This window comes from Oryx dammah, unplaced genomic scaffold (assembly GCF_014754425.2).
Source record: "Oryx dammah isolate SB20612 unplaced genomic scaffold, SCBI_Odam_1.1 HiC_scaffold_11077, whole genome shotgun sequence".
Classification (NCBI taxonomy): domain Eukaryota; kingdom Metazoa; phylum Chordata; class Mammalia; order Artiodactyla; family Bovidae; genus Oryx; species Oryx dammah.
The window spans coordinates 599,295-612,924 of NW_024080471.1; the positions used below are offsets into that span (position 1 = coordinate 599,295).

Below are 13,630 nucleotides of genomic sequence, written 5' to 3' on the forward strand. Positions count from 1 at the left end.
TCCCTGCTTTCCAAGGATTTAGAAGGACCCACGTCTGCTTAGTATCCTAGACTCTGATCTTGCTAGTATTGGTATCTTTTCCCTTTTTAGGATATTGTTGGCTTTCCTAGGGCTATAAAACTCAGATTTTAAGGCAGATGAAAGCTTAATTTTCTTGTTTTCTAACAAAATACTGGTATTTGAGGAAATGGCTAATGGTTTCCAGTGTCTTTAAAGACATGGGTTGGTAACTTATTTCTTATGGCAAGTGATTTTATAATTTACAGTGGGATGGTTATTGATTTCTAATATTCATTGAGTTTTAGTAATTTCTAAGGGGTTAAGGTAGCCTCAGAAAAGAATTAAGTGCCCATGGGCCAAGATGATTGGGTGATTTTCCTACAGACAGAGAAAGAGCAAAGGTAAATTTGGGGTTAAAAGCCTCAGTGGTCCCTGTACTGTGCACGCATCCTACTGAATTTAGTTTTTAAGCCAAATATTTTTCAGAGCTTAAAAAAGACTAGAATTTAAGTAGCCACAGAGAAGTAATCATATGGGCTACAACATGGACTAGATTTGTGGACTCCAGCTGAAGGGATATATAATTGATGTTCTGGAAAAAAATAAATGGCTGTTAGGGCAACTGTCTATCTTAATGCCTGTGCCTTTGTGCTAGAAATTACAAAGAGAAACTACTAAAGTCCATTCCATGAGTTGTTCATGTCTTATTCTCTAGAAGAGCTCAGAATTTTGAATTAAAATGTGAGTTCATAAAACTGTATTGGTCTCTCCTAAATATCTTGTTTTTATTGTTCACTTAGTAAAGTGAACATAATGATATCACAAAGAGGTGTAACTAGGTACAGAACTCCCTCTTCCTCAGCTGAAATCAGATCATCTGGCTGGAAAAAAGTTGGTTTGGGTTTTCGTGTGTGGTGGCAAGATTATCCTTGTTTTACAAAGATGTGCTTCTATTATCAGAATAGTACCTGGATCCTCTTCTCAACAGAGGACTGCTTGGAGTGGATGGCTTCTTTTCCTATACTGAATCTCTGTTGGGTAGCATAGGACAGTGAGGGAACAAAAATATTGTTCCTGGGACAGTTAGAGCTAAACAGGCAACCAAGGCAGCATTTAGAGTGGGTCAGGTCCCAAGGGAATAGGGCAGTGTTTCTCAGAGTCTGGACCTTGGACCTCCTGCATCTCAGTGCCCCTGCTGCAGACCACAGAAGCTGAGTCTGTCACTGCCTGGGAGAACACATCTTTAACAAACTCCCCAGTGATCATGAGCATTTTAAAATTTCTGAACCAAGGCAGCAAGGAGGCTTGAAATGGAATTCTCAGAAGGGCTTCCCAAGTACTATGTAAAGGGTCCAGACAAACAAAAGACAGTCTACAGTGGCAGTTTCTCTAATGGTTGGCTCCTGTTTTGCTCATTGTGCTGGCTTCAGCAGTGAACAATGGCGGCATGCTTCCAGCCCTTCTGGAGCTGGGAAGAAAACAGTAGAGAAAGAAAACAGTAAACAGTAGAGAAAGAAATAAAGAAATAAAATTCCTTATTATAGTGAGTGTTGGGAGGGAAAAAAGCAAGGTGTTAAAAGAGAAATTGGAGGCCCCTGTTTGGATAAAGGTAACCAGAACTGGGTTAAGATTTGATGGGAATTTGACTGTGAAGGAATTACAGCTGAAGTAGGCCTGGGGGAGTAGGGGCAGGGAGCAAATAGAAAGGAAGGGTGGTGTGTGTGTGTGTGTGTGTGTGTGTGTCTCTGTGTGTGTGTGTCTGTGTGTGTGTGTCTGTGTGTGTGTTGAGGGAGCATACACAGAAAACCTGGAAGCTCAAGGAACAAGAGTGCTCAGTAGAATGGAGATGTTCAGGGGCCCCATTGTGACCTCAATTTTGAGCAGATTTCCAGTTTGACAATCTGTGTCGAGTTCTTGGATAGATAAAGGGATAGGCGAGGGTCACTAAACCTCTTCATGGAAGTTAAAAGTAAGCTATCCTTTTTCTGAAACTGGTGAGTTGTAGACAAAGGCATCCTAAAATAGTGTTTGACCATCCAGCCTGTGTGGGTGTTCCCCATTCCAACCCAACTAAAGTGAGACCCGGTAATTGTAGAGGAAAGAAAATGAGTAGAGTATTTTCTAAAACAAGTCACATACTTTCCATTGTGTAAAAGAGAAAAATTAGCTTGTAGAAAACCACACCTAGGCTTCATGCTCGTCTCTCTGGTTTCTTTGGTGACCAAATGGGAGAACTGGGAAGCAGAGGTAATCGTTCTTTAGAGGATCCATCAGCCTTTGTTCAGTTTTCCTGGAGATCCTAGTGACCCATTCAGCAAGACTTTGGATGTAAATCTGGAAAAGCCCTGGCAGACTAGCCTTGAGGGATGGGCTGGGGACAGCCTGATAGAGAAGCCCCAGAGCACAAGAAGGACCAGATGGAGGTCGCACGCAGCCTGATGAGGTTGACTGCCTGTCATTCTCCTCTAGGGCTAAAGCCTGTTCCTGCATAAAAGGTCACCGAGTCAGGCTGAATTGGAGAAACAGTAGCTTACTCACTCTGTCTCCAGGCCGGGCCTGTGGTTTCTCCCCCTCGTCACCATAACTGTGACAGTAATAACTGGCATCATTGTTTTATCTGTCTGTTTGTGTATTAGCCGTCTCTCTAGACTGGGGCCCCATGAGGAAGGGGCTGACGTCAGTCTCAGGCTCTGGAGCCCAGTGCAGCTCTTTGTGCACTGAGAGCTGCCAGAGCCTGGGAGCTGCACGAGCGTGCTGGTGCAGCTGCGGGTGGTGTGGCCCTCGCGTACGCAGTGGGAGCTTCTCAGAGGCAGCTCTGCGGGGCTCAGCCCTGATGGGACCGCGTGTCTCCTTCCTGCCCCTGGAGAGACGCGTGTGTGACGGCGGCACGGATCGCTCCCGGGGAAGGCCGCTCCCGTCTGGATCCTCTGGTCATTGGGGGCTGTCCCATGCAGGGTGTCCAAGTCCCCACACTCTTCCTGTGCTGAGAAACAGGAACAGTAGCAGGCAGTCCTCAGGTCAGGGGGCAGTGCGGGGTAGGGATGGGGCAGAGCTGATGACCGCTGGCATGCAGCTTCTTCCAGTCTGCCCCCTGGTCCTCAATTCCAGCAGTTCACGCTTTCCCTTCTCCTTGGATGTCTTCTTGTCCCACGAGACCTTCATCTTCTCTCTCCTGTTTCATTGGGCACTCTCTTCTTCCCTGTCCCATTAAACTTCCTCCTGTCTGATGTCTGAGAGAGGAACAAACCAGCTGTGCAAAGAGATCTCCTTTGATGCTCGGCATCTCTGTTGGGCCTCAGTACTAGTGAGGGAGACGGAGGGCAGGGAAGATGGCTGGGAACCACCCATGACTACTTCCAGCTGTAACTGGGTCTCAGCATTACACACTCTCTGGGCGACTGGAGAGGCCTCTGAATGTGACCTGACAAACCCCTCTGCAGTGAGATTCTTCACTCTTTGTTTGTGTTGTGTGAACACTTGGTTTAGTTCCACAAACACCATCTAAGCACACATACTGCCAGCTTCCATGCTTCAGCCTCAGTACATGAGCATGGATGTTTTCTATCCTGGAAAGTTGGAAGGGAACTTACAAGTCACCTGGTCTCAAGTACTTTCTGGGCAGGATCAGAGTGAGGCCTGGGAGGTGGAGTGATAAGTCAGGATGCATTGCTTCAGTTGGGGTCTGGCCCCCTACGCCCAGTGCTCTGTCCAGCGGCCTCTGGGGTTTGGAGACGCATATAGTAGCCACAGTGTCCAGGGCTTGAGTGTTCGCCGTGTGCTGTGCCTTCCTCATCTCAGTCTTGAAGCAGCTGCCTTTGTCATCACTGCCTCTCATTATGCGTGAGGAAAGTAAGACTTAGAATAGCTAAGGTGCTTGTCCAAAGTCAGCCGCACAGTATGTAGCAGGCAGAGCCTCTGGTTCTGTGTGAAGGCTGTGTCCTCCTCTGCTTTGTAGAATCTATAAGAGCACATAGAGTTGACGAGAGGCGGCTGGTCCCACACCCTCCTGCTAAATGTAGAGAAGGACTGATTTTGTTTTTTTAAAACCGTGGTAATACAGATAACGTAAAATGTCACAATTTAGCCATTTTAAACCATACAATTCAGTGGCATTAAGCACATTGGTTTTTTTGGGCAGCCATCACCACCATCTGTCTCCAGAACTTGATTTATCTCCCCAGTCTTCAACTCCATACCCATTAAACACAGACCTCCTTTTATTCCCCACTAGCCCCATGGCAACCACCATTCTGCTTTCCATCTCTCTGGATTTTACTGCCTAGAATGTGTGTCCTTTTTGACTGGCTTATTTCACTCAGTATAATGTCCTCAAGGTTCATCATGTTGTAGCGTGTGTCAAAACTTTCTTCCTCTTTAAGGCTAAATAATATTTCATTGTATGTATTGTATATATCACATTTCATTTATCAGTTAATCTGCTGGTGAGCACTTTGGGTTGTTTCCACCTCGTATTAATCTGCTAAAACTCTATTTAGGGCTCTTAAAAAAAGAGATGCCACAGACTCAGTGGCCAAAACATTTGTCACAGTTCTGGAGGTGGGAAGTCCAAGGTGAATGTGTCAGCAAAATTGGTTTCTCCTGAAGCCTCCTCCATGGCTTGCAGACAGCTGCCTTCTCTCTGTGTCCTCACATGGCCTTTTGTCTGTGACTGCGCATCCCTGGGTCTCTCTCTATATATATTGTTCTAAGGGCACTGGTCAGCCTCATCCTTATGACCTTATTTTACCTTCAGTTCAGTTCAGTTCAGTTGCTCAGTCGTGTCCGACTCTTTGCGACCCCATGAATCGCAGCATATCAGGCCTCCCTGTCCATCACCAACTCCTGGAGTTCACTCAGGCTCACGTCCATCGAGTCAGTGATGCCATCTAGCCATCTCATCCTTTGTCGCCCCCTTCTCCTCCTGCCCCCAATCCCTCCCAGCATCAGCGTCTTTTCCAGTGAGTCAATTCTTTGCATGAGGTGGCCAAAGTATTGGAGTTTCAGCTTTAGCATCATTCCTTCCAAAGAAATCCCAGGGCTGATCTCCTTCGGAATGGACTGGTTGGATGTCCTTGCAGTCCAAGGGACTCTGAAGAGTCTTCTCCAACACCACAGTTCAAAAGCATCAATTCTTCGGCGCTCAGCTTTCTTCACAGTCCAACTCTCACATCCATACATGACCACAGGAAAAACCATAGCCTTGACTAGACGGACCTTTGTTGGCAAAGTAATGTCTCTGCTTTTCAATATGCTGTCTAGGTTGGTCATAACTTTTCTTCCAAGGAGTAAGCGTCTTTTAGTTTCATGGCTGCAGTCACCATCTGCAGTGATTTTGGAGCCCCCAAATTTTCCCTTAATTGCCTCTTAAAGGCCTCATCTCCAAATGTAGTTACATTGGAGGTTAGGGCTTCAGTATATGAATTTGGGGCAGACAGTTCAGTCCATAATACACTTCTTGGTTATTGTGAATAATTTTGCTATGAATGTGGATGTACACGTATCTGTTAAGAGTCACTGCTTTCAGTATTTTGGGCGCTTACCCAGCAGTGGGCTGACTGGCTCATACAGCAGTCCTGCTTGTAGAATGACCCGTGTTTAGGGATACCTGTTGTGGAGCCCCCGTTCCGCTTGCCATTGCAGCTGCGCCATCTTGCAGCTAGGGGGCAGTAGTCGTGTAGTGCTAGTGGTGTTAGTCGCTCAGTCGTGTCCGAGTCTTTGCGACGCCATGGACTGCGGCCCGCCAGGCTCCTCTGTCCATGGGATTCTCCAGGCAAGAATACTGGAGTGGATTGCCATTCCCTTCTCTCAGAGGATCTTCCTGACCCAGGGATCGAACCTAGGTCTCCTGCATAGCAGGCAGATTCTTCACCATCTGAGCTACAGGGAAGGCAAGATTTCTTAATTTTCAGAGTAGTTTTGCTTCTTATAAGAGGCCACTCCAGTTTTTAAGGTCCTTCATTAGAAAGCTAGCCTGGGATCATGTGTTTTTGCATCCCAAATGCTTGGTTAATAAAACTTTCCAGAAACCTGGTACCCTTGCTCCTTCTGTACCTCCTATTAGTAACCTTGGGCCCTTGCTTCCACATGTAACTCCTGGGAAAACATCCCAGGGAGGAAGAAGAAGCTGTAAAAAAATGGGCTGGTATCAGACAGATGCTTCATCTGAGCTGTGGGCCCCTGGCCGTCAGCCCCTGAGCATGGGGGAGGTTTGTACCAGGTCTTACGCCATCTCTGAGCTGAGCAGAGGAGAGGTCCTGAGCCTGTTTGAAAGAAGTTCTGCCACTTTCAAACTGGCCAAAAGACTAGGGATTAAAGATATGCCTCAATGAGAAGCTTTTGAAAAAGCGTTTATTTCTTTGGCTGCACTGGGTCTTAGTTGCTACATAAGGGATCTTCCATCTTCTTTGTGGTAGATTGAGATCTTTAGTTGTGGCATGCGGGATCTAGCTCCCAGACCAGCTATTGAACCTGGGCCCCCTGCGTTGGGAATCAGCAGTCTTAGCCACTGGACCACCAGGGAAGTCCCTCAGGGAGCAGCTTTTTAAAACATAGCGGTGGGTTCATATTTACTCACATCAACAGAAGGATGAGAGTATGTGTGCAGAAAGGGGTTGGGGTGTGAGGAGGTGTGGGGGTTGGCATTTATGTGGGGTAAGGAATCAGGCTATCTGGGGACGAGGGGTGAGAACAGGATGTGTGAGTGGGAGTTGAGGATGAGGGTGTATGTAGGGGTGTATATAAAGTAGGGTGTTGGTGTGGGGGGATGGGGATAAAGGGACTGAGGGGGAGGAATGGGCATGTGTATGGGTAGAGGTGGGATATTTAGTTGTAAACTGTGTGCGGAGTAGAGTGTGAAGGTAGAGACTTGGGCATGAGGGCGTGGAGGAGGGGGATGAAGGTGTATAGGGTAGGGAGCTGGAGCATGTGTACAGTAGAGTGCGAGGGTATATATAGGAAGAGGCAGTTGATGTGAGGGTGTGTGGGGACTAAGCTATATGGAGGAGGTAGGAGTGCGTGTGTGTGTGTGTGTGCGCGCGCATGTATGTGTTGGGTCATAATGGGGGAGGAACCCGTGGCTCTACTCCAGGTAGGGCCCCCTGTCCCCCACCGACCTCTGCTGGGAACCTGGTGGCGGAAGACCCTGGTGGGTGGAGGAGCTCTGAGGCCATTGCAGGGAAGAGGGCCCGATCAGGGACTCGGCGTGACTCACTTTTACCTGCTGGGGGACCGAGTTTGCCCAGCATCTGCATCATGGCAGGATACGTGCGTCAGTCTGTATGACTTTGCTCTTATTAGGAAACACGGGAGGAGTTTAAAATGAGAAGTGAAGCCGGGGATGGGGGAGGTTGGCTGGGAGTTACAAACGGTGAATCACTTTACCCTCAGCAGCGGGGTCAGACTAAGGGACCAAGGTCATCATCTCCCTCCATCCCTGCCCTCTGTTCTGACAGCAGGCGGCTGTAGCCATTCCATTTGAGAAAAGTAACTTGAGAAGTCACACATACACTCGCACACACAGACCCCCCCTCAGACTCAGGCACACAGCCCACGTGCAGATGCAGAAAAGGGAGCCCCGAAGCACCTCCCAGCTGCCAGGCGGCCTCTGCAGCAGTAACTCTTTGTGCAGTGCGGGCTGCTGCAGGCTTTGCAGGGGAGGGATGCTGGCTTTTATGAATGGTAGCCGGGGAGGGGCTAATGTCATCCGCTCCTGATGTCAGCACAGTGAATGAAACACTTGGAAAGCGTAAAGGCTCAGGCACCCGGGAAGCAGATACCTTCTCAGATTGGCCCTCTGGGTGCAGCGTCTCTTGTTGACGAAATCACCGGTCCCATGTGTCACAGATAATCAGTATACATTAGATTTATATAAAACAGCAACTGAGACTGCATGTGGAGTAACGCGCCTCTGCTTCTGGCACAGCCAGTTCTGCCCGAGACCCCTTTCTGGCCGGGTGCTGGGGAAGGAAGCTGCAGACCCAGCATTGCGTTAGCATCTAACTGAGCCAGCCCGATGTTCTGCTTCTGCTGGCAGAATTCCTTGCTGAAGCTCCAAGCCGTGGAAACTGATTTGTGCTCTGCCTTTTTGACACACCAGGAAGAAGCTGCGCAGGTGCACGGAGTCAAGGACCCAGCCCCAGTGTCCACCCAGAGTGTACCTGCCGAAGGGGCAGGGGCCGCAGGTAAGAGGCTGGGCTCGGGGTCCTCATCCGTGCTCTCAGGATAGTTTCACCCCTTGCTGCTTCCCCTGAACCCGGCTCCTGTGGGAAACAGTGCCTGGTGCACTGGGGAGCTGACAGGGAGCAGGGGGAGTTAAGACGTGCTGGAATCTAGATCTTTCTTTCTCGCTGGGGACCAGAGTCCCCAGAGGTGGTGTCAGGTGAAAAGGCACCCATCATAAGTGGTCCTCATTTTCCTATTTGGAGTCCTGTGATACACACGTGGTTTGTTTATATCCCTGGATTTAGATCATCTGGGCTGTGTTGAGACTCTCAATATTTTTGAGGGGTTGGGGGAGTTTTAACATTGCTTGTTAGGTGATCCAGCAGCCCTGGGAAGGCGGGGGTGAGTGAAGTGGCTTTTTCTAACCCTATAGTGTCTTGTTCTGTCTCATTTTTTTTTAAGCGTTAATTTTTGTTTTGAAAAGTCTCAAACTTGGGTCTCATTTGTCTGTTAGTTTCTCTGGTTTTAATCTCGCAGATAGTAGGTTGGCTAGCAAGCAGAAGGTGAACAGATGCTCCCAGGAAGACTTCAGTGGGAAAGAAATAGTAAATTTACATGAGTAGAAATGAGAGCACAGCATATCTTTTATAACACCAGTGGGTCAGAGGTTTGCAGACTGGTTTCTGCTTGGATGGTAGAAATAGGTTTAGGTGAGCTTGCTTCATGAAATGTCCTTTAGGAATGGAAGGAAAAAATTTACAAAGGTAATGTATTTCAACACCATTAGCAATAGTGCATTGAATACCTTACTGTTTAAATCAGACCCACGTGGTCTAAGTAGGCAAAACAGTCATCTTCAATGTTTAAATATGTATTAGTGGCTAATAATAGCTAGTAGTAGTAGCCATTATTATTGTCAAAGACTTTCTATGCTCAGGCACTGTTGTAAACTTCATAGTTATTAATTTAAACCCTTAAACCTGTGAAATAATACTATTCATAGTAAAGACACTGAGGCCTAGTGTGACCCGACTTGTAAGTGATAAATTATTTCCGTATGTATGTAGGTGGCCAGTTGGTTGTCTTGTTATGTGGTGAGCTCCTCGGCTCTGTTAGCCATTGTATTTGGATGAGATGCAAGTATAATTGGTCAAGAGCCAATGCCGAGCCAATTAGGGATTTGAGTCAAATGATTAGACAATGCCCTTCTTTTTCCACCAACCTCCTATTCCACTCTCTGTAAACAAGCAACATAGAAACATAGAAGTCCCAAGCCAAATACAAGTTAATTTTTGAATTATCTGATGTTCACAAGTATCTGATAAGGACCATTCAATATAATATTTGTTGCATGTTGGATATGTGTATGTGTATTTGTGTATATATATATATATATATATAAAATATATATTTTATCATGACTTTTGTGTGTAAATGTATCTTATTTTTTCCAAAGGTTGGTAGTAGTTTTATATGTTCTCACTCTTGATGGAGAAGATTTTGAACCAACTTATTAATACATTCTTTATTAAATAAAGATATGTACCCTGGTGGCTCAGTCAGTAAAGAATCTACCTGCAATGCAGGAGACCTGGGTTCGATCCCTAGGTCGGGAAGATCCCCTGGAGTAAGAAATGGCAAGCCACCCCAGTATTCTTGCCTGGAAAATCCTGTGGACAGAGGATTATAGTGGCAGGCTATAGTCCACGGGGTCCCACGAGTCAGAAATGACTTCATGACTAAACTGCAACCACCGCATTTATGTGGGGATCACCCATATAAAGGAGCCATCAGCATATTCCGGCTTAGCTGTCAAATAATAGAAACAGGCAGAAGCTTCCTTACAGAGGGGCCTTGTGGGCTGGACTTTGGGTTGTAGGTGAATCTGAGATATTCCAGTCTTTCCCAGAGAGTTTAGGAAACAGAAAAGTTTCCACTCTGTGTGTTGGTGTGTGTGCACACCACACACACACACACACACACACACACACACACACACACACACACTGGGCAGGGACAGCTCCTGCAAGTTTGCAAAGGTAAAACCCATCTTGATGTTTTTTGGCCTTTGCAGAGCTTATGAATAAGGAGTCTCGTTTAGCTAAATCGACTGCGTGGGAATCGATGCAGGGAAAGTGAAGTCCCAGCCACTGTATTGGACCTTGGCACATGCTTCTTTTTTATTTTACTCTTTTAAAAATCCCTTTGAAACCATCTAGAAATCACTTACTAGATGTTTTCAGGGAAGTAAGGAGTCTCTTCATGTGGTAAGAATGTTGCAAAAGTGATGAGCATTTGAAAGAAGCTTTCACAGTTCAATTTATGGGGTGGTTTGGTCTCACTGGCTTCCAAGACACACTCGTATAGGAAGGTTATACATGTTCTAGTCCACGTGTCACTCAGAAGGGAGAAATTTATGTTCATGTTAGATCAGCAGTTCTTCACTCTGGGCCTATGACTGGGTTTCTGGAGTGATCTCTGAACTCCTGGAAACTGTAGTTGTGCGCATGCCTAAAGCCCCAATGATAGTGTTATAGCATAGATGAGCACAGATGCCATAAGTCTATCAAAGATTATGGGAACTTAAAATAATATTTTTCTCTTAAAGTCTAGAATCTAGCCCTGGGCCTTAGATGTCTGCAAATATTGGATTAGTAATAGTTAATGTTGCTATTTGGTATAAATAGGACAAAATCCAGCAAGTGATTTTTATAGAAATATCTGTATGTAATGGGCAACTTAACCTTTCAAAGCAAACATTCACAAATATAAATTGTTGTGATATATATTGGTTTCAGTCTTACTTGAAATTTGATTTAAGGCATGACTTAAGTTGTTTATTTATTTTAAACATCAAAGTTAAATTTATTTATTTACTTTTTTGGCCGCACCATGTGGCTTGTGGGATCTTATTTCCCCGACCAGGGGTTGCTTGGGCCCTCAGCAGTGAGAGCATGGAGTCCTAATCCATGGACCTCCAGACAGTTCCCTAAAGTTGTTTAACATTTATGGAGGGCATCTGAAATGATAGTCTGAGCAAAATTTTGTATTCTTTATGTCTTTGACCTTAAATCAGAATATTGAGTTTTAACTTGAATTTACAGAGTACAAAGATTCATCTCATCTAGCAAAACATCTGAGATGCTCCCTGTCCTAGAAATGCAATTACAAACTGCACTTGCAGCAAGAGCAGATTTTATGACACCCTTAAGGGGTACTGTGTTCTAGAGAGAAACTTTCCTCACATCACAGTTACCAGGAAGCTTTTATACCTGGGTTTCTCAGTCTTCATCTCTAGACACTCAAGGGTTCAAAGTCCTAGAGTCTTTATATTTCATTAAAGTTTTCAAGTACTGGAAGCCACTGTTTAAGTGGACAGTATCTTAAATTATGAGAACGAAAAGGTCAGGTTCTCTTAGGTTCTCTTTGACTTAGTTTCATCAACAGGTAGAAGCTTACAGACCTCATGGATTTACAGGGTCTGTGAGCAGTTGGCTCAGTGCGTTTACTTCAGGAGGAGAAAGGTGCTCAAGCTGGAGCTCGAGATGGGTAGGATGGGGACAGATCTGAGGGAGGTAACGATGTTTAGAAAAAAGTGATAGAGTGGTTACCAGCTTCAGGGCAGCGCCAGGGCTGTGCCGAAGGTCACCGACTGCCCCGGTTTGAGCACTAAAAGTCCCACTGCTGGGGGACCCTCAGTTCTGGGCAGTCCAGGACAGTTGGTCACCCTGCCTGTGCGCTGCAAACTGCATAATGTGAGATGGGAAGCCACATGGCACTAAGGCCCCAAATCCCTCTAACTGAATCAATAGCCTCTTACAGTTGAAGCAGACGTTTCCACCGGACATTAAAAAGCTCCTCTTCTGGTGGTGTTGATTGGAAAATGGAATGAGGATTGTCTTTTCAGCTTCTCATCATTTTCAACATGTGTAGAAAGACCATTTGATGTTGTTCCACATGACTAAGTATAGTAATGCCTGTTCTGTTTGAGCACAGGTGATGGAGTTTTTAGTATAAGGTATTACTGGAGACTTATAACTAGAAGTAATAGGTCCAGGGACTTCCCTGGTGGTCTAGTGGTTAAGCTTCCATGCTTTCACTGCAAGAGACACAGGTTTGATCCCTGCTTGAGGAACTAAGATCTTGTATGCTTGGCCAAAGCAATGCATAATTAATTATTTTATTCTAAAATCTTGATTTTCAAGTTGAAATTTTCATTTGGCTAAGAGCCTTGTTGCTAATGTTGATTGTCAAACAATGCTCACGTCGTATATCTAGGTGCTGCTTCTGCTGCTGTGTGCTCAGTTGTATCCAACTCTTTGTGACCCCATAAACTGTAGCCTGCCAGGCTCCTTTGTCCATAGAATTTTCCAGGCAAGACTACTGGAGTTGGTTGACATTTCCTACTCCAGGGGGTCTTCCCGGTGCAAAGACTGAACCTGCATCTCTGGTGTCTCCTGGATTGGCTGGCAGATTCTTGACCACTGCGCCACCAGGGAAACCTATATCTGGGCACAGTCTGTAATTATTCCCAAAAGAACCCTGCATAGTCTGCAGGTTTCTTCCTAATTGTTGGAGTTGAAATGGGGCAGAGTCAAAGAGAACCTGCCTTTCTCTGTCATATTTCAAGACACTGTCTATTTAACCAGACATTCTCACTTGGCAGGGCTTATTAAATGTACAGTTGTCCGGGCTGTCCACCATAAGATAGAAAATTAAAGTGTAGAGATGAGGCCTGAAAATCTCCATGTTTGCAAAGCTCCTGTTGATGATTCTGATGTTCAGGAAGATTCGGGAGCACTTTGTGGAACTCAGTCTTCCTGCAAGGGCACCATGCAAGTTATTATTGCTGCAGGTGCAGTTTATAATTGGATTTCAGGAACAGGGAGCACCTCAGGTCTCCCACGAGGTGGGTCTGATTATCCACATAATGTTCCATCCTATCTGGCAGCAGGCCTCAGCAATAGTCTTTGAAAGTCAGTATGAGGGAGTCTTCAAGACCTCAACCTCAGAAGTGCCCGGAACTCCTACTATCTTTTAGAAACTTCACACACTGAGTTTGTGTTTGTGGGTGCATTATCTCTAAATCCTTCTTGAACCTTTTTTTGTTGTTTAGTATGTAGCACTGATGTGCTCTAACTAGAAAATGGCAGTCACTGTAGAGAGTAGTACTTCATCTTCTTGTTCTAAGCTGGGTCCTTTAAAACAGTGGTTTTCACCCTCCTCCCACACTCTGACCCCCTGTCTTCAGGACATTCAGCAACATCTGGAGATATTGTTTTGGTGTCATAGCTGGAGGGTGAGTGCCAGTGGCATCTAGTGGGTAGAGTCCAGAGGTCCTGCTGAACATCCTTCAACGTATAAGACAAGCCAGGACCCCAGCACTGCCCCAGCAAATTGTTATCTGGTCCAAAATGTCAAGAGTGCCAGAGTTTAGAAACTCTGCTTTGAAGGTCTTTAAATGAATAAT

At 45.8% G+C, this 13,630-nt stretch overlaps 1 protein-coding gene across 6 annotated transcripts in view; it reads left to right on the forward strand.

Annotated features, from left to right (window-relative positions):
• Positions 1-13,630, forward strand: part of LOC120860446 (protein FAM13C) — a 135,889-nt gene that overhangs the window by 85,912 nt on the left and 36,347 nt on the right. For all 6 annotated transcript variants that reach the window (XM_040236246.1, XM_040236245.1, XM_040236247.1 and 3 more), the window contains one exon: positions 8,096-8,180. In XM_040236246.1, the coding sequence (XP_040092180.1) occupies positions 8,096-8,180 (85 nt within the window). The remainder of the gene's footprint in view (positions 1-8,095; positions 8,181-13,630) is intronic.